Raw genomic sequence first — 21,848 nt, 5'->3', positions numbered from 1 at the left:
ACTGTCAATTAAATCTGCAAACTGAAATGATGCATTGCTGTTATAATGAGTTTTTAATGATGAAAGATCTTAATTTTCCTTGACTTTCCGTTCCTAACCACGGCATTTCCATCTATCCTCAAATCTGGAGGCGTTTGAACAACATGTACAAAGACAATGCTTAACATCCATTAAAGGGATATTTTTCATAAATAAACAGCTTAGTAATGTGGTGGGATCGTGCCCAGCTCCTTCATTAGGATGAGTCGAGCTGAAAGCACAGGGCTAGTAGTTGTGTGTGACATAGTGGATCCCCCCCCTCTTCGTGATCCAGAGTGGTGCGTTGATTCGTAGCGGGCGAGCGTGGGGGTAATTGAGCTCATTAGTTGTGACATTACCACAGTAGTGCCATAATGCTTCATAACAGCTGTCCCATTATAGCTCAAATCACTACTAACGAGAGAGAGGGCCAGGGTAATTGAGACCACCTCACCAGGTCTTCACCACTCCCTGTACAGTCAAAAATAAATACAAGAGGGAAATAGGTACAAGTGTACCAAATGTTTTTCCTTGGCAAATCTCTGCTATTTCCAGTGAGTGGCTCCTCTCGGTGGTGCTACAGTATGACTAAGCCATTATTTGTTTCATGAAGAGCAGCAGGCTCCCGAATGTGTGAGATGAGAAAATGGGTGTGTTTCCAGCAGGTGTCCTGACTCCCCCCACGTGGTGACTTATAGTGCCCCCCCCCCCTCCACACACACACACACACACACACACACACACACACACACACACACACACACACACACACACACACACACACACACACACACACACACACACACACACACACACACACACACACACACACACACACAGAGTTGCCTGCTGGGGCCTCCTGTGTCACTGCTTTCATGCACTTATGGTCTTCTTTTGTTTTGTATGACCTTACCCTCTAGATATTAACAGTACCTTCCATTCCATTTATTGACATGCATGACTGTCCACAATATAGGATCCAACCTAGCAGCAACAATATCCTTCTGTGATTGTGCCCTTAATAAAAATAAACATGAATTTCCTGTCCTTAATATTTCACAATGGTTAAGACAACATTGTGATGTTCTGTATTAATATGACAGACATTATTATATCCTAACCTGACCTCTTCTTTCTAAGTCCCCATGGTCTCTCCCTGAGTTCCCACTCCCTCCCTGTCAGTGAACATGGCTTCAGTCTGTCATATAAGATGCCAAGGGATGAGAGGGGAAAAGTGCACTGTGCACAGGATGACAGTGCTATGAACAGCTGACGATAACATACCTTGATAGCACCAGGTTCCTAAGGTAGAAACAGGCAAATTGGTTTGGTGAGTCTTAAATTTAGCCACATTTAAGATATGGAGGAACAAAGAACCTTTCCGTTTGTCAAAACAGATGTGTATCATTGTGTTGGTTCCTTAACAATTTGCCCTTGCTGCAATAGCAACTTGGGATGGTGCTATTTTTGACGGACCAGCACCCTTCAAAATATTTGTGGGAGAATTCACCAACTAAAATGCAGATGATAAAATATACACTTTTACAAACTTATAGAAGTTCCCAGTTCAGTATTATGTTTTTAGATGGGAGGAGAGAGTACAACAACTTTCGTTTGCTAATCTCCTAAATTAAATTACCTAATGTGCAGAATTATGATATGATTGAATATACATTCAAAGTATGAATTGTGAATCTACATAAACCACTTACTGGTAAGTGCTTTTAATAAGAAAAGCTGACAGAGGCTCAGTTCATTCTGACTGGCCGTAAATAGCAAAAGTAATTTAATTATAGCAAACGTGGACTCAGGGCTATTAAGCACATTTTGTATGCCACTATTTACCATTGCCTTTTTGGATATGTTTTACTGTTTTTCTCTATTAGCTTATAGCAACAGTACAACACTGTACAATTGACAAATATTAGGTCATAATATATTCAAACCTTTGACTGTAATGGCATTGAAATGCAAATACAGCCTTACTGTTGCTTTATGCGCTTACATTAGTATGACTAAAATGCTGACCAAATAAACAGTAGCACACATACACTGGCTCCGCTCAGATGTCTGTTCTCTGGGGTTGGCAAGGTAGCAGCAACTGTAATATGCAGGAGTCTCCCACCCACCCCAAGTCCCTCGCCCCCATCGGTGGCTGCTGCCTGAGGTGAGTTGGATGGAAGCCTGAAATGTGTGGGATGTCTGGGAAGATAGCAGCGTAGCAGGAGAGAATCTGGGACACCCCAGCTCCGTGACGTCAGGCCTGGATATGACAACAGTGACAGCAGCAGCCAGAGCCGGGGGAGTCCTGCAGAGAGGGAAAGGACCAGTGATGAGCCAGCCCGGCCCTCAGGCCCTCCAGATCTGAGGCCCACAGGGGACTGGCTGACTGGCCCACTCTCTTTCCCAGGTATGGGCCACTCAAACAGCACAGAGAGTGTGGGGAGAACGGAGGAGAGAGCAAGGGTGTTTTTAGGCCTGGAACGCTAACTTCCTGCTGGCATCTGCACTTATGGGCCAGTCTAGTCTGCAATACCTGGCTTTAGGGAAGATGTCAGATGATAATAGTATTATAATAATAAATAACAATAATAATAATTTTACCAGCACATGCACTTGACACCCAGCCCCCTCCCCCAGCTCTGACTCTACTGACAGCTAAGTTATTGAGGGAAAATGTACTTGTTCCACCTAGCTATCTTAAGATGAATGCACTAACTATAAGTCGCTCTGGATAAGTCTGCTAAATAACTAAAATGTTAAGCGCCTTTCAAAAAACCCAAGGACAGTGGACAGCAAAGAGTAAAAGCAAAAACAAGAATAAGACAATAAAATAATAAAAAGCTACTTTGCTTAGCTAGGGCTGAGTAACAGGGAAGCTTAGTTGAGGGGAAAGCCAGACTGAACAGGTGGGATTTGAGATTGTTTTTGAAGGTGCAATAGAGTCAGCGTTGCAGGATGCTGGGACGCTAGGGGGAGAGAGTTCCAGAGTTTGGGGGATGCTAGGGGGAGAGAGTTCCAGAGTTTGGGGGACGCTAGGGGGAGAGAGTTCCAGAGTTTGGGGGACGCTAGGGGGAGAGAGTTCCAGAGTTTGGGGGATGCTAGGGGGAGAGAGTTCCAGAGTTTGGGGGATGCTAGGGGGAGAGAGTTCCAGAGTTTGTGGGATGCTAGGGGGAGAGAGTTCCAGAGTTTGGGGGATGCTAGGGGGAGAGAGTTCCAGAGTTTGGAGGATGCTAGGGGGAGAGAGTTCCAGAGTTTGGGGGATGCTAGGGGGAGAGAGTTCCAGAGTTTGGGGGATGCTAGGGGGAGAGAGTTCCAGAGTTTGGGGGATGCTAGGGGGAGAGAGTTCCAGAGTTTGGGGGATGCTAGGGGGAGAGAGTTCCAGAGTTTGGGGGATGCTAGGGGGAGAGAGTTCCAGAGTTTGGGGGATGCTAGGGGGAGAGAGTTCCAGAGTTTGGGGGATGCTAGGGGGAGAGAGTTCCAGAAAAGTATGAGGGGGTGAGGCCTTGGAGGGTCTTGTAGGTGAGCAGTAGGATCTTGTAGGTGATGCGGAATTTGACAGGAAGCCAGTGAAGGTGATGTGTTCTCAGGGTTTGCTGCGTATGAGGAGCCTTGCAAAGGAGGTCTGTAATATGTTATGTTTCACCGAGTCGTGGCTGAACGACGACATGAATAACATACAGCTGGCGGGTTTACATTTTATTCGGCAGGATAGAACAGCCGCCTCTGGTAAGACAAGGGGTGGTGGTCTATGTATATTTGTAAACAACAGCTGGTGCACGAAATCTAAGGAAGTCTCGAGTATCTCATGAGTATCTCATAAGTTGTAGACCACACTATTTACCAAGAGAGTGTTCATCTATATTCTTCATTGCTGTCTATTTACCACCACAAACCGATGCTGGCACTAAGTCCTGTAACACAGAAATAGAAAACATAGAATGCCCACCCCAACTCACGCCCTGACCAAACCAGAGACATAAAAAGGATCTCTAAGGTCAGGGCATGACAGTACCCCCCCCCCCCCCAAAGGTGCGGACTCCGGCCGCAAAACCTAAACCTATAGGGGAGGGTCTGGGTGGGCATTTATCCGTGGTGGCGGCGCTGGTGCGGGACGTGGACCCCGCTCCACCTTAGGCTTGGCCCACTTAGGTGGCGCCTCTGGAGCGGGGACCCTCGCCGCCGACCCCGGACTGGGGACCCTCGCAGCGGGCCCCGGACAGGAGGGCGACTCTGGCAGCTCCGGACAGGAGGGCGACTCTGGCAGCTCTGGACAGGAGGGCGACTCTGGCAGCTCCGGGCTGGAGGGCGACTCTGGCAGCTCCGGGCTGGAGTGCGACTCTGGCAGCTCCGGGCTGGAGGGCGACTCTGGCAGCTCCGGGCTGGAGGGCGACTCTGGTAGCTCTGGCCTGGAGGGCGTCGCTGGAGGGTCCGGACTGGAGGAAGACTCTGGAGGGAGGAGACGCAGAGACAGCCTAGTGCGTGGGGCTGCCACAGGGCCCACCAGGCTGGGGAGACCTACAGGAGGCCTGGTGCGCAGAGGAGGCACCGGATGAACCGGGCTGTGGGGGAGCACTGGAGCTCTGGTGCGCAGCCTTGGCACCACTCCTCCAGGCTGAATGCCCACTTTAGCCCGGCCCCTCCAGTGTGCAGGCACAGGTCGAACCGGGCACTGGAGATCTGGTGCTCAACACTCGCACCTCTCCATTAGGCTCAATGCCCACTTTCGCCCGGCACGGGCGGAGCGCAGGCATAGGACGAACTGAACCCTCCCAGCGCCCCGGAGACACAGTACGCAGAGCCTGGGCCGAAACGGCGCACCGGAGACCAAACATGCTGAGCTGGCACAATCCGCCCTGGCTGGATGCCCACTCTCGCATGGCACTTGCGGGGGGCTGGCCTATAGCGCTCCGGGCTATGAGCGCGCACTGGCGACACCATGCGCTTCACCGCATAACGCGGTGCCTGACCAGTACCACGCTGCTTCCGGTAAGCACGGGGAGTTGGCTCAGGTCTATCTCCTGACTCCGCCAATCTCCCCGTGTGCCCCACCCAAAATTTTTGGTGACTGCCTCTCGTGCCTGCTGCGCTGCCTTGCCTCATATCGCCGCCTCTCAGCTTTCGCCAACTCCAGTTCTTCCTTCGGGCGGCGATATTCCCCAGCCTGTCTCCAGGGTCCCTTACCGTCCAATATCTCCTCCCAAGTCCAGGAGTCCTGAACCCTCTGCTCCTCGATACCACGCTGCTTGGTCCGTTGGTGGTGGGTAGTTCTTTAACGATATTCGTCTTCGGAAGATGAGGAATCATCGGACCAAAGCGCAGCGTGGTAAGTGTTCATGTTAATTTATTAAAACAGAATACTAAACAAAATAACAAAGAGAATGAAATGAAACGAAACAGTCCTGTCTGGTACAGACACAAAGACAGAAAACAACTACCCACAAAACACAGGTGGGAAAAGGCTACCTAAGTATGGTTCTCAATCAGAGACAACGATAGACAGCTGCCTCTGATTGAGAACCACACCCGGCCAAACACACAGAAATAGAAAACATAGAATGCCCACCCCAACTCACGCCCTGACCAAACCAAAATAGAGACATAAAAAGGATCTCTAAGGTCAGGGCGTGACAAGTCCGCACCTAATGAGCTGTATACGGCCATAAGAAAACAGGAAGACGCTCATCCAGAGGCGGCGCTTCTAGTGAACGGGGACATTAATACAGGGAAACTTAAATCCGGTTTAACTCATTTCTGCCAGCATGTTAAATGTGCAACCAAAGGGAAAAAACTCTAGACCACCTTTACTCCACACACAGAGACGCGTACAAAGCTCTCCCTCGCCCTCCATTTGGCAAATCTGACCATAATTCTATCCTCCTGATTCCTGCTTACCAGCAAAAACTAAAGCAGGAAGCACCAGTAACTCAGTCAATAAAAAAGTGGTCAGAAGAAGCAGATGCTAAGCTACAGGACTGTTTGGCTAGCACAAACTGGAATATGTTCCGTACACCACCTCAGTCACTGGCTTCATCAATATGTGCATCGATGACGTCGTCCCCACAGGCAAAGCATCAATACAGGACTAAGATTGAATCGTACTACACCGGCTCCGACGGACGAAATGAAATAGCAACAATAAATTGCAGGAAATTAGCTTTAAAACAGCAACCATGCAGCACACATTTGTTGACAGCGGCTGGGGGGGGAATTGGAGTTCCAATGGACACACTGCTTTCTGTCAGCCAGGTAGGCCCGGAACCAGCTGAGTGGATATTGATCCAGATAAGTGTTCATTTTGTCAAATGCCAGCTATATTCACACTTTCTTTTACCATCTATAGAGCTCTGATGGTCATGGTATTTAGGATGACGGTAATTGGCCAGCCAATTGACCGCGGTCTCCATAATAACCATTTGAATAGCAACAATAAAATAAATCACATTTTCTACTTTTCTCCACCACTGACTGCATGTGCAGTATTTCTATACATGGGGTGGAGAAAAGTAGAAAATGTGATTTATTTTATTGTTGCTATTCAAATGGTTATTATGGAGACCGCGGTCAATTGGCTGGCCAATTACCGTCATCCTAAATACCATGACCATCAGAGCTCTATAGATGGTAAAAGAAAGCGAATATAGAAATATATAGAAATATAATTAATAAATTAATAAATTAGGCGTCCCTATTCAAGTCAATGATGGCATAAGTGGCAGTGTACCCATAAGAGCAATGTTAAAAGTAAGGAGCAGGAAGTAAAAGCAGGAAGTGTACCTAGGGCTGTTATGTTGTCCGTATTACCATACTGGCGGTTACAAGTCATGAAGGCAGTCAAATTCCACGTTTCGTCATGGTAATTAGGCTTCGCTAAGCTTTGATGCTGCTGATGGTCATTAGTAGCCTACCAAACTTGCTAACTGCCTGGTACTCAGCACTCTATTGTCCATCTAATCACTCTGACCTCAACACAAATGTAATCTAAAATCTAATCAAACACTTCATGAGAGCCCATTAGCTCATGATGCGCAACATTTCTATAGGCTATGCAATTGTGTGAGAAAACAGAGTGATGGCCTCTATTCAAAAGAGGAGGATCCCATCAGCTTTCTATAGGCTAGACCTACTATATTTATTTCTCAACTTACCTAATATTAAGCATATTGCTTCTCTTTACAACAGGAGTATAGCCTACCTGGCTGGCATGAAAATGAACCACAGGAAAAGCATCCTCCATTCGCACATTTTTTCCCCCGGGAGCCCATTTAAGTGCATAGATGACATGTATTTTTTCCCACTGCCCCTATTTCGAGACAGGTGCATGATAATGGTCCATTCTAAATCAAATCAAATCATAGTCGCACACCTCATGTAGCCTAGCCCATACATGTAGGCCTTTATGTTTTTATACGTTTTGTATCACAACTAAAGCGGCCAAATAACTTCTTAAAATTAAGCACATTAATCCGCTTTACAACGGGTGTAGAGCCTAACTGGCAAACATACGCAGCGCATGAGTTTGAAGTTTGGGGAAGATAATTCTAACCATAAAAACTCACCTTTGTATTAAAAGCATTACATGCATAATCACATTTGCAGTCACTTTTGATAATGGTGTTCCCGCTAATGGAACATTTGTGCTTATAGCCTACTGCCGTGTGACCATTGCTGTGCTTTTAATGTGAAGAAATAGCCTAATAGTTTATCAACATTTTAAACTAAACGTTCTGATCTGTTTTTTGATGCTAGCGGTTGTATTAATTTGGGATCTATCACGTCCCACAACTGTCCCAGACTATATTTGGAATAGTTATTTCTCGCACATAATAGAATAGGTCAACCTTTGTACTATGGGGATAGTATATTGACACAGGCTAGTGCTTTTGCTGTTCATTAGGCCTACTCATCTTGCTGACAAAATATCTTCAATATGCGCCTCGGAATTGGATAAGGACGTGCAGTTGCGTCTGTTTTCACTTGTAGCTTGTGAGAAAGACCCGATCACGTGACCGAGAGCTATGTGAGTGAGAGGTGCTTCGGCGCAAGCAGCACGAAGGTTATTATAATTATTATATTCAGCCCAAGAGCACAATGGCCACTGGCCACAAAAGGCATGTTTTTTTAGAGGGCATTACAGCCACACAAAGGGGATGCCGCTGGAAATTTTGAGGAATTATCAAGTGCTTGTCAAATTGTGAATGAGAGACTGATGAAGTGTGTACAGCCTGTGCAAGAAACAAAGCAGAGCTCATGCCTTTCATGCAACTTTTTTCAAATCATCATTAGAGTTGCATCATGCAGCCTTAGAATGTATAATTTTTTTAAACATATAGCTGACATTTGTATCACAACTAAAGTTACATAAATAACTCTAAATTAAGCATATAGGAGTACCTGTTGTTCACCGCTCAACACAGAATAGCTGCATGTGCGCACTCCCTCAAATTGTTTGGAGAAAATATCCTCTGTTTTATTCAATTGTATTCTTTATACTATAAAATAATGCCACGAAATTCTAAGCAAATCTTGTCTGCTAAATGAACTAGTGTAGTCCACTGCCACATGGCATAGAAAGATCAGGGCCTAACATAAGGACAACTCAGAGTATGCTATTCTGTTCTTCTGAAAGAGACTACATTTTCTTCATATCATATTTCTTTAGACCTGTCTAAAATAAATAATGGATTAATTGTGAATGTGTAGGCTTTATTACAAGAATTTATTAGACTTTTTCAAATGTAGATGCTCCAAAGATCTGCATCAGTGGCTTGTAGGCTATGTGTGGAAGCCAGGAGATGCTAAATGTGTTGATGTTAATTACGGTCAATTACCGTGAGACTGGCAGTTATTTGCTTGACAATCACCGGCTGACAAAATTTGGTGACTGCCACAGCCGGTCACAAAATGTACCCATCAATATGTGCTGTGATTTGTTGATTCAACTCAACTGACATTACAAAAAACACATTCCAATGCATTTGTCCAATCAGTTAACATAATTTGAATGAACATTATACATTACCATGGAAATTATTAGCGTCACAATACCAGTGTACCCATGAGCTTACCAGTCAAATTGCCAGGGTTAGAGGTTCCAAGACCATTCTATTCATCGTTTGCTACAACACCTTGCTTACATCATGTTGTTAAGAGTCCATTTTATCGCAGAAACGGACTCAACCGCTCTTCAATCCCCCCCCCCCAAAATTGTTTAAATGGTTGTTATATTTTCATGACTGTCTTCATCATTACCATCGGTTACACGGTTATACAGTAATGGTGCCAGCCCTAACCTTCTATGATTTCTGTCTTACAGTATATGAATGTATTCTGGATTCAACAAACGGAAGCTGATTTGAAAATAAGTCAATGACGGAGTTTGCTAGTATGTCTAAAGTGGCGCAGAGTTTCTGTTTTCTATCTTTCACTTTGGTCCAATGTAAGAGCTACAAGCATCATTGTCATACTAGCTAAGTTGTTTATATCACACAGTTTTTCTCATCAGTGTTCTACAGAGGAAGCTATTTTATGCATGCTTGCATCATATTAATTGTTATATGAACCAGTAAGATTCATGTGAACTGGAGGAGGACAAAATAAACACTAATTCCATTCATTCCTGATGCTCATCACTATGGAAGGTTTGATTGTGCCAGAGCTTGGTAAACAAACAGTTCCAGCAACAAACCAACAATACAAACCATGTATTGCCTGTAAATAAAACAGCATTGGTTTTGACTGTGAACTCAATCTGAATATATATTTTAGTATCAACAAAGAGATGAGGGTAAACTGAGTGAAACAGTGCATTTTTTATTTCCTCCCTGTCAGACCAATAAGTTAGTTGTGTGTCACACAGAGGATTGGAGAGATTCCACACACGCCTGTCTCAAACACAAGTTTCACACGCTCTCTGCTCTCAGATGCACAGCGATGTGTTTCAGGGCCTACTATGCCGTAGCAGACATCAAGTAGGATGAATATTTCATACACTACATTTGCTTTTTGTTTTGTTGCATTGTCAGAATCATTTGCATCAGTTGACCCATAGTGGTAAAACTAAGGGAAGGTGACTGCATTGATTTGTACAGGGATCATTGTTGTCCTTGGTCAATCCTTACAGACTGTGATATACGCTGTATCTTAACATAGTGTGCCATGACACAGCCAGACTCAAAATGGCACCACCCAAAAGAGTGGGGATAACACAAAGGCCAGTGTTATCACCATAGGACCAAATGGAAAACCAAAATGTGAAGAAAATCTTTGAAGATGGGTCTTGTATTACAGTGAGTAAGCATTTACTGTCTGGAGAATATGAACAGATGATTGTCTCAGTATGTAAAAAGATTCTCTCTTATCAGGAACCAAATCACAAGCACATTCAATTCCTGTTCCTGCATGAAAGCCATTTATTTTCTGCCATTATGAATACAAATGCATTCATTTTCCTAAAGAAATGCAGCCAGCGCAGAAAATTATCCAGTAAAATGGGCAACTGACGAGGAACCTATTTCTGCCTTGGCGGCGCCTGATCAGTCATTTAGGCCAGTGAGAGCTTCCTGTTAATCAGTCCCTCTCTGTGTGCTGATGGCCAGAATCACTAACACGTTCCTAATGTATTCCATTAAAAGTTGTCATTCAATGTGCTCCCAGGTCCACAAGAAAATGACCAGCTCTCTCCAAGGGTGTATGTTTATTTATTTTATTACAGGCAGATGTATGCATTTTGACTGAGGATTTTCATCTTAATAGCGGTCTTTAAAAATATACACAAGAATCTGTTGGAGAATCCTCTGTCAACTCCTCAAACATACCCTGTCCTTCACTTTAATAATTACATACAGCTTCTCCCTTCCCAGAGAAAGATGAATCCTACTACCACTCAATACAACTCACTTTATGTCTCTCTCTAGTTTGGTCGTTAGCCTGAGAGAAAGTTGAGGGGGTGATGTGCCAGTGAGGGCATGTTTGGGCTCTAGCGATGTGCATGTAGGTTTGCCTTTAATAAAAGATTAAACTGCAGGTCCCTGGTGTATTACATGCACAGCAGGAATGCGTAGGGAGCAGGGTAAACAATCTGAGGTGGCACTTCACTGAGCTGAAGTCAGCGGGCCTGACAGACGAGCCCAGAGTGGCTGGGCTGGCTGGTACCTCATGCCGCTCTTGTTTCATCAAAGCTGACAGCACCCGGTCCGGAGAAAGGAGAAGCCTGTCTCTTACAACGCTGAGGCTTAGGTAGCTCACCTCACCTTGTCCACAAAGACATCCTCCTTCCTTTTGAACTGCCGTGTAAAGGAATTTCACATTCTGTACTTGAAAAATTGAAAATAAACTGAAAGGGCAGGAGGGTGAGGTCTAGAAGCATTATTGTCCTGTATGTGGTGCTTGAGAATGTAGTGTTTTAATAGTGTTCTGGTCAAATGTCTAAAAGGGGATGTTTGGAAATGAACAAGAGAGGGCTCATGGCCCATATCCAAAGTGTTGATCAGCGCTCCTACTCTGAGACTCTTTGTGGATAGGGGCCCTAGTGCTTCAAAAATAGTCCTCCCTGAAACCTAGCTAAGTCAGCTAATGATGCCAACTGGTTTGCATGCAGCCTCCTGGCATTCCCTCTACTGAGAGGGAGAAGCGCTTTGTTAGTCTAAAAGTTTGAACGATAAAATTGCACCCATGGGAGCACAACACAGACATGCACCGCAGGAGGGGAATATTTATAACATATTTTGTTTTCCTAAGTCATACGAGACCTTGTACGGTAGAAAATAACTTTCAACGTTAACAGAAATGGCCTCACTTTCCCATTTAGGCCAGTGAGAGCTTCCTGTTAATCATGTCTCCTTTTACTCTCTCCAATATAAACTATTAGGTCTCCCTGTCTGCTGTGAATCACACATATGGGAAAAATAGATGAAAAATGAGTGTAGTGTGGTTTCCAGGTGCTATTCTTGTATATACTACATATTACCTTCCTGCCAGTTCAGACCCATTATTGTAAAAGATGGCCCTGTACTTCCACCAACCTGAGCCACAGTCTAGCCTGGCTGCTTCTCATTGTCAAGAGCGGATGTTGCTCTTCAACACTGGCCCTTTTTAATGAGATTATCAAGGAAGAAGTGTCACTAAGTAGGATCTAAAATGAAAGCCATTATCTGACATTATCTAAGAGCAGCCTCCCCCATTCCATCTGCTATGCCACCCACACAGCCACTGGTCTGGGATTAGAGCTGGAAAACACCTCTGTGCCACGTGGCACTGGGCTTTGCCGCTCACCAGCCAGCTCCAGCCCCAGCCTCCTGCTCTGTGGTAACCAGCTGGAGTCCTGTCCGGGATCATAGGCCTCCGGCACCATGCCATCCCACCCTGCACCACATCCCGCCCACCAGGCCCACTTCTTTACACTTGCCTCTGTGTGTCATTCCCCCAATCTTCCTATGGCCTGTGTGTGTCATCGTACCTGTGATCTTGTCGCGAACCAGCTTGCAGGACTCGATCTCTCCAATGCTGCCGAACAGGCTGCGGAATTCCTCCTGGGTCATGTTCTGGGGCAGGTAGTTGACGATGAGGTTGGTCTTGCTGTCGTCGGTAGGGCCTCCAGTCTGCATGGGTGAAGGGCAGCTGCGGCTGTTGCAAGACGGCCCGTTGGCCGTGGTGCCATTGGGGCCGTTTGTCACCTGAGGCTCCATGTTGCTGATTATCTGAGAAAGGTAAGGGTCAGGGAAGAAGAAGACTCAAAGGGGAGGTAGGGCTTCTCAATCTGAGAACCAGGATTCATTATTGTACTTCGCATTTAATCTACATTCCAGGCCATCAAAACTCAAAGACAAAAGAAAGACAATGTTTGACTCAGTATGAGACCATAAAATAAACACAATACAGTACGCATGCAACTTAAACAGCTAAATATTCATGCAGACATGACTGTTAGAGACATATGAGTGATCTTTTTTTAGTTCCTTTCTGTGCTTTGATTTCTGGTGCAGTTAGAGAGGGGTAACAATTTGAGCCCTTCAGCAGGGTACTGCTGTCTGTCACATGGAACAATAGTCTTTGCGGATGGTTTTGCAGTGCGCTTTAAGAGCAGGTATTTGAAGTAGAGCTTGCTGGCCCCTGAGGGAGGAGGCAGTGAAAAGAAGGCAGTCTGCTGTGCTTATCTACCGACAAACACTTACTTCCATATCCCTAGACTGCCACCAAATGTTTTCCGCCATTAGCATTAAATGTGTGTGTGTGTGTGTGTTTATTTGATTCTCAGTTACAGTCAGTTGATTTCCATCATCCACTTACAAAGAAAAGCTGAGCCTAAGAGGTTTATGGAAGGTGTGTGTGTGTGTGTGGCGTGTTTGTGTTTGGAGATGTGGGGTGACAGGATAGGGACTTCAGGGTGCCTGCTATTAAAAGTATCATCCCCACATAGGGGTGAAAACACCCCAAACAAGGTCTTCTGGTGTGTACATCAGACTTTTCTGTGTTTTACTGAAAGTCTGTACCAGACAGAAGCACTGGGGGTGGCTGTGTAGCCTATGAGTTATATCTGTCAATGTCTGACTTGAAAAAATGATACAAAATCATTAACAAAGGACCTTGGAAAAAACAGGTCAACACTTCCAGAGGAAAACCCAATTAACTACCAGTATTATACAGCTCACTTCTGAAATGACCGACTGTGGTTAATTTGGTATCATTTAAATAAAGATCTAAAATATGAAGAAAATAGGTTACGTGTTCCTACTGATTCAATCAAAAGTGCAAAATCATAGAGCAGGAGAAAAGGAAACATCTTAGCAGAGGCTTGGGCATATTTATTTATAACTATTCAAAAATACATTCAGTCTGCACTTCAAAGTTTGGCCCTCTCTATTTAAAACCAGCACATTTAGCAAGGTTAGCAAAAATGTAACACATCATAAACCTCTTTATTTCCCATCTGACTTACTGTAAGTTAATGTTTGGATAGCAATGAAGTTGCTGAAAACTGGTCTAAAAACTAAAATAGACAATATTTTATCACAATAATCATTATCAGTCACGTAGACCGCAACTCTGTAGTTTTCTCCATTGGTTTTCTAAAACTATCCTCAAGCCTATGTCAGAACTGAGACATATCTACAGTGGAGGATGGTATATCAGAAATGTCAGACTTGAATGTGAATTGTCTCAGCAGCTTCTTATTCCACACACAGTCTTCTCTACAGTGGAACAACACACAAGACAATGCCTGGAGCCCACAGCAGAATACAAACAGAAAACTGCCTGTTTAAAAGCTCTCAATATCTATTTTGCATGCAAATTGTGCTTTTGACAGTATCCTCACCACTCCAACAAAGAAGGAGCATGGTGACAGTGAGGAAGGAGGAATAAAGTACCTAGCAGTAACAAAGTTGATTGGGGGGCCTTATTAAATTTGTTGACACGTCCTGCTGAGCTCTATTCTGTCAAAAATACTTTCAACTCCATGGGACGTGTTCTTTGAGCTTTCACCAGAAGAATCAACAAAATGGCTACCTTTAATCACCCAAGACCTGCCGATTCAGATTGACCAATTATAATTTCTACCCCCTGCCACCGGCACTACCCGTGCTCAGCTGTCCATTGTGCCTCATTGGCTAGGTATCTATGCTCTCCCACAGAGTAGCCCAGCGCTGAGGAAGACAGTATCTCTTTGAGTTCCTTCCTGGCTGAGGCACTACAGCACACAGGCAAAGCCTTCAGAGCAGCTCTAGTGTCAGCCTGAGGACGAGGCCAACTGATTCAACAGAACAATATCTAGCTATCTAACACTAGCTTCAGATTACAGCTCGTTTCCCCTGACCGGGCTGAAATGTTAGATTTACAGCCTCCATTAATGCAGCTGGGCATGGTGTGTGGGAGGGACCTGCTTCTTCTGGACTTAAATGGAGGCCTTAATGGGTTCCGAGTGGAGGAAATAAATATGGGTTCATGAATCTAATGTGTGTGAGTCATGCAAGGAGTGAGTAAGGCAGTGTCTCTGGAGGCTGTGTGTCTGTGGGGAGGAGGACAGGGGAGATAGAGGTCCATTAGAAGATGTTTTAAAGTTCACCCCCTGGATGAATGAGTTGACAAAAAAACAACGATTACTTTAATTTAATGTAATTGGTTTGTTGTGTTTTTTTAAATCATTTATTTATATTTGACATAAGATTGTATTTATGTGGCTATGAAACAGTAGCTCATGTTGGGAGCAAGGTAAGAAGTGATTTGTAAGGCTAGAATATTTTCCTCATACCAGACATCACAGCTTGACAAAATGCATAATTTCTTCCATTACCTATACTGTCTTCATTATTCAATAAATAACACAACAGATGCAAGAATAAAATTATGTAAGGGGAAATATAACCTACTACATAAAAACATTTGGATGCATATTTTACAGCATTTATATTGAACAGATAAAACATGTAAATGGTGAAAAGTTAAAGTATAACAACTTTTTGTAAACATCAAAAAGTATACATGAAGCTACATTTACTCTGTTTTCCCCCCCATTCAGAGTAAATTAATCAGCATCCTCACACCACACAGTACATTAGGTTGGCAGAAAAAGTAGCTGGCATAGAGTGCCTTCCCTCTCAGCTGTCCGGCATCAGGGCCCCTCCCCTCTGGCCCAGCAGACAGACAGCCCTGCTCCTTCAGCAGCACTGTCATCACCATTGGTAATGTTGGGTAAAAGGCAATTTGTGGCGGTCTCCTTACCATCTTTGGCTGTGTCAGCAATCCCTTCTCTGCCCAGCCCTGTAGCTGTGGGAGTTCTGCCTGACGCCACTGTGTCTCTGTCGATCCCTAGGAGGTTTCAGGGTCAAGATTTAACATGCTTGTTTTTCTACAGAGGCCTTACGGTCACCAGCCACACTAAAACACACAGGTGGCTTGGCTTTCCTTCTAGGTAGGGGTTGATTATTCTAGAGGAATACTGCTTATTGAGACTGTTTGTAAACATGCATAATTCAGATAGGGGACAATTACTGTAATGCTGGTGTTGAGTATGAAGTGGTTGACTTAGGGAGAGGAGGGTGGAGCTGACGTGGGAACTACGGTGCCCTCTGTAGTGGTAATGATGTGGGTATCCCTCTCACTCCTGGGGAGTAAAAAAGGCCCTTGACAAAGACAGCTCCTCAAATGAGCCACGGGCTGCAGGCAGCAGCTGAGGATGTAACGCCGGTAGGTAAAACAGCCCATTTAGGAGGAGAGGAGAGGACTTTGAGGCTGACCTCTGGCTTCATTTACTCTCTCAGACAGAGGGATGAGAAGGTAGAGGAATGCAACCGGAGGTATCCAGTCAGGGCAGGGCGGTGGAAGAGACACTTCATCCTCTAGGAGGAGGAGGGAGGGAGGGTATGTTACTGTTGCCCATACATCTTAACAACCTTAATAAGGATGTATAATTGGGTTCTAAATGGACTGTCAGCTGGAGAGGGGAATGGAGAGAGGGGAATGGCGAGAGGGGAATGGAGAGAGGGGAATGGAGAGAGGGGAATGAAGAGAGGGGAATGGCGAGAGGGGAATGGCGAGAGGGGAATGGCGAGAGGGGAATGGAGAGAGGGGAATGGAGAGAGGGGAATGGAGAGAGGGGAATGGAGAGAGGGGAATGAAGAGAGGGGAATGGAGAGAGGGGAATGGCGAGAGGGGAATGGCGAGAGGGGAATGGCGAGAGGGGAATGGCGAGAGGGGAATGGCGAGAGGGGAATGGAGAGAGGGGAATGGCGAGAGGGGAATGGCGAGAGGGGAATGGCGAGAGGGGAATGGCGAGAGGGGAATGGAGAGAGGGGAATGGAGAGAGGGGAATGGAGAGAGGGGAATGGAGAGAGGGGAATGGAGAGAGGGGAATGGAGAGAGGGGAATGGCGAGAGGGGAATGGAGAGAGGGGAATGGCGAGAGGGGAATGGCGAGAGGGGAATGGCGAGAGGGGAATGGAGAGAGGGGAATGGAGAGAGGGGAATGGAGAGAGGGGAATGGAGAGAGGGGAATGGAGAGAGGGGAATGGAGAGAGGGGAATGGAGAGAGGGGAATGGCGAGAGGGGAATGGAGAGAGGGGAATGGAGAGAGGGGAATGGAGAGAGGGGAATGGAGAGAGGGGAATGGAGAGAGGGGAATGGAGAGAGGGGAATGGAGAGAGGGGAATGGGGAGAGGGGAATGGAGAGAGGGGAATGGAGAAAGGGGAATGGAGAGAGGGGAATGGAGAGAGGGGAATGGAGAGAGGGGAATGGCGAGAGGGGAATGGCGAGAGGGGAATGGCGAGAGGGGAATGGCGAGAGGGGAATGGAGAGAGGGGAATGGAGAGAGGGGAATGGAGAGAGGGGAATGGCGAGAGGGGAATGGAGAGAGGGGAATGGCGAGAGGGGAATGGCGAGAGGGGAATGGCGAGAGGGGAATGGCGAGAGGGGAATGGCGAGAGGGGAATGGCGAGAGGGGAATGGAGAGAGGGGAATGGAGAGAGGGGAATGGGGAGAGGCGAATGGAGAGAGGGGAATGGAGAGAGGGGAATGGAGAGAGGGGAATGGAGAGAGGGGAATGGAGAGAGGGGAATGAAGAGAGGGGAATGGCGAGAGGGGAATGGCGAGAGGGGAATGGAGAGAGGGGAATGGAGAGAGGGGAATGGAGAGAGGGGAATGGAGAGAGGGGAATGGAGAGAGGGGAATGAAGAGAGGGGAATGGGGAGAGGGGAATGAAGAGAGGGGAATGGCGAGAGGGAAATTAAGAGAGGGGAATGGAGAGAGGGGAATGGAGAGAGGGCAGCTTGTGTCTGCTGACAGGTCGATGTGTGTTTGGATGTTTGGGTTGATAATTTGAGGAATATAAATTGAGCCAATTCATTATGGGTACCTTTCCTTTACCAGACGCCACCTCAGTTTTAGTTTAGGTGAAGACCGAAGGTTATAACAACAACGTCTTACAGCTTTAGAATATAAAGAAAACACACTATTCATCTATTGGGGGAGTAATACTTATGTTAATATGCATTGTTGATGTATATTTTTCTAATAATTTTTCAATTTACAGTGATTCATAGGGAACAACAATCTGCCTGGGTCAACCAGAACCACCATATGCACAGGCTTTGTCATAGAGAATACAGGTATATAACACAGACCACTATTGTATCCAATAGAACCAGCATGGGCTGGACAGAGCATCAGACAGATATGCCCCCAAGGCTTGGATACCCAGTGACAATGAGAGGTCCCCCAATATGGTGGACCTACGTTTTTTATAAATCTCATTTAAACATTTGAACGCTAACCTGGAAAAAGAGATGTTAGACAGAGGTGAAACATCAAAAGCATTTTTCATCCCATCTGTTATGGTTAGCTTTACATAGGCTAGTCTGAAAAGGAATGGTTTGCCGAAGCAAGCATAATATGCAGCATGTTCAAATGAGGTACCAAAATGTGGTGAAAAGCAGCAAGCAGGTGTAGGACTAAACATTGGCTATGGTTAAGGTGACATTTCAGCAACCAATGTACTACCCACTGTACTGTGGGGTTGTGGGTAGTATTGCAGCAAAAGGGTAGTTTGTGTTCCTTTGTATTTACATACTGTAGCTTCAATATTACTAACTCTACGCAAACAAAGATATCAATTCTAAATCCAATTTCCAAGCAAGTATAAACTTATCGAAATATTGAAATATTTTAGAGGAGATGAGATAAAGTGGTATGGTAGCTAGAATCTACATACTTTTGTTTTATAACCAGTACCTTAACAGATATGCAGCCAGGTGTATCAGTACCAGCCTTTAATAACGATTCTCTCCCTCTTTCTAAGTCTGTCTGTCTCTCTCCAGTATGAACACACACACACACTTCCTGATAACATCTCAAATAATATTTGAATAAAGGGACAGTGCAATTACGTTAAAAAAAAAACAGAGATGAGAAATCGCTCATGGGTACAATTTCAATTATTCAGAGAATACATTTCGGTTGTGCGCAGCAGTCATTAGACAGACTTATTGTATAATCAATATTCTCTGTAGTATGCCATAAATATTTGACACCCTGTAAGTGTTCCCTCTCTCCTTGAACTCCTGAGGTGAGCGGTGTGTGTCGGGTATGGCAGTCATGTAGGACATGCCATAACTGCCTGCAGAGAGGACATTATCTCCCTCCGCAGCCTGCATCCTCTAGCAAATTTCACATGACCAGACGCCTCTCCTATGCCACGGTGACACCGTAAAAACTGCCGCTTTGCTGCCAGCCAGAACTCCCCTGCCCAAACGAGCTTAGACAATCAATTTCCAGTGGCTTTGCTGGGATGGATGCAGAGACGAGACACTGCAGTTTATCACAATGCGGCAGTAGTATCATTTAACTGATAGCGCCTGACACAAAATGGAGGTCAGATGGATGGTTGTTTGTGATTTCAATGTCTCGCCATATCCCAGCATTCTGCGCTCTGCCGGTACAGAGGATGATCTGATGACCCCAACAGGATATTATACACTGAATCCTCAGACTATCAGTAAAATTATCCTTTCAGATTTCCTGTTTACTGGGAAATATTCAATCATGAAACATGGAATGAAATCCAATCTGTCAGCTAAATGTTTTAAATAAATGGGTTGTTCATAGTACAGTATTCTGTAAACCTGTCCTCTAACAAGCACATTCTAATACAGTGGACGGACATAGTGTCCTCCATCCATTGAAATGGTAATTCCATGGCTCCAAGGAGAGGGTGGGTCACAAACCCAACCCTGTAAACCGCAGCATGCCCCAACTCCCTCAAAGTGTTTCAGAGTAAGAGGGTACTTGAGTTATCAAACCCATTCAGACAAAGGGATTTATACAATTGTTGTATATTAACTCCTGGTCAGTGAAGTTCCCTCCATGCTATCAATATGTTATTTTTCCATCTTTTTCTGGTTGCCTCTCCACCTCCATCAGACACATCTTGACTTCACCACATCCTGCAGGTCAGATGGAAGCTAGGCTGGATCAATCAGGAAAGTAATCTGGGACACCTCGCCCGCCTGCCTCCACCAACATCGATCCGCATCTACTTTGCCAAATAGATATTTTTTTCTCCTCTCCTCTGTGTGACTCAGAATAATACATGTTTAGGTGCTGTATGCACGGAATTTTTCATTTAACTTTGCTTTACTTTTTCCCCTTATGACGTCCACTGTTTCATAGGATCGATGGAACCTTCCCAGAACCCCCAGCATGCCTCAACCCCCTCAAAGTGCACTCTACGCTTCCTAGGGTCAAAGGTCAGGAGATGAGAAGGCAGCCCGTCACTTTTAATTGCAGATGCAGAGGTGAGCATCAAAATCCAGCTCTTTAAATATCTACTCTAATCTCAGACTACTTTGGAGACATCAGTCCTACATTTTGATGAATTCCCTATTTTATTGTCCAACTGTAGATTCTTATATAAATCCCAGAATATATTCTCAAAACAAACGTAAACTATTCACTGGTTATACAATAAATATGTTGTGAGTGTATCCAAGGTCTGCTTTCTTGAAGGTCAAAGCCTGACATTCTTGACCATGGGCTGAAACTCAGATAGACAGCTATCTTCGTCTGTCTGTGTAACTCCACTTCTTCTGGAAGCACCATGTGCATCAAACAGACTTCTCACTCTAACTCACTGGCTGATAAAGCTTTCTGCTAGCACCTTAAATCACCCTCTCCTTCTCCCAACTCTGATGATAATGGAAAATACGATTTATCTTTTTTTTTTTTTTTAAAGCCAATGCTAAACAGAAGTAAATGTCAGCCAGACTATGTTCAGGAAACGTACAATTTTAAACAAAATACCACTTAATAACCACTAGAAGGGAAAAGTTGGGAGAGCCTGAAACTTTTTCTTACACAACTGAATTGTAATTAGGCCTGAATTCAGTAAACTGTCTTAGTCAAGAAAATGAGCAGCCCATGAATAGTGACCGTCGGGACCTACAAACTGCAGTCCCCTGCCACAGCCAAACCCAAGGTGGACTAAAGCCATTTGCACATTGGCTAAATCCCAACTCTGCACCAATGCATGGAAGCAGGAAATTGGTGAGCATCTTGATTCTGAGATGACACTTCAATTTATGTGGCTTCACTGACCTGTGTTATCCTTCCCCTCCCCTGCAGTAGTGTGAGAACTCCTGGCCACCTGCCTGGCAGCTTGGCCATACCCTGTACCTGGAACCCTGCATGTTTGGCCCCAGCCCTGGGACCAGGGGACTTTGGAGGTCCTGTCCATGAGCCAGCATGGGGACAGACGATGTGATCTCTGCAGGTTGCCAAAGGCCTGCTGGAACTGAACTCTGAACACAGTGGTCCACTCAGAGGGCCTCACAGCCTCATCACTGACTAAACATCAATACTACATGCAGCGGACTAATCATACTGCTCATATGAATGATCCCTTAATAGGTTATTAAGTCTTCACGACAGATTATGTGATTTCATTTCAAATAGTTTAACTAAAGCAGATAGTAACTCGGAACACATATTCTAGAGAGCGAGAGAAAATGAGAGATTCTGTCAGTCTGTATCACCCCATGTCATCTTACCCCAGTCCTAAGGCTGATTCCCAACGACAGGGCCAATACACTGTCACCCCTCACAGCACACACGCACGGCACTCTATCACTACTATATCCGTGATTGGACCCTCATCTACACGAGTGGGATACTTCTGAATTAAGGTGACATTGCCTTTGGAGGACAAGGAAAGCTACCTTTGACTACAGTACAATGCAACCTTGGTTTGTATTAGTTTGCATTTCAAGCGAAACCTCATTTTATTCTCGAGGTTGTTTTTAGCCAGTGTAGAAGCCATGCACGGTTCCACTGCATCAGCACCAGGT

General features: G+C 45.2%; 1 protein-coding gene across 11 annotated transcripts in view; it reads right to left on the bottom strand.

Moving 5' to 3' along the window:
• LOC139578452 (ELAV-like protein 4) overlaps positions 1-21,848 on the bottom strand; it is a 94,151-nt gene that overhangs the window by 45,658 nt on the left and 26,645 nt on the right. For 8 of the 11 annotated variants that reach the window (XM_071406051.1, XM_071406045.1, XM_071406048.1 and 5 more), the window contains 2 exons: positions 15,736-15,822; positions 12,476-12,716 (listed from right to left, as the gene is read on the bottom strand). In XM_071406051.1, coding sequence (XP_071262152.1) covers positions 12,476-12,716; positions 15,736-15,822 — 328 coding nt within the window. The remainder of the gene's footprint in view (positions 1-12,475; positions 12,717-15,735; positions 15,823-21,848) is intronic. The other 3 variants (XM_071406049.1, XM_071406055.1, XM_071406056.1) reach the window with 1 other exon arrangement.

The sequence above is a fragment of the Salvelinus alpinus genome, chromosome 6, assembly GCF_045679555.1.
Source record: "Salvelinus alpinus chromosome 6, SLU_Salpinus.1, whole genome shotgun sequence".
In the NCBI taxonomy this organism is placed as follows: Eukaryota; Metazoa; Chordata; class Actinopteri; order Salmoniformes; family Salmonidae; genus Salvelinus; species Salvelinus alpinus.
Note: the sequence above shows the minus strand (reverse complement) of the source record. Positions and strands in the feature narration are given on the sequence as shown.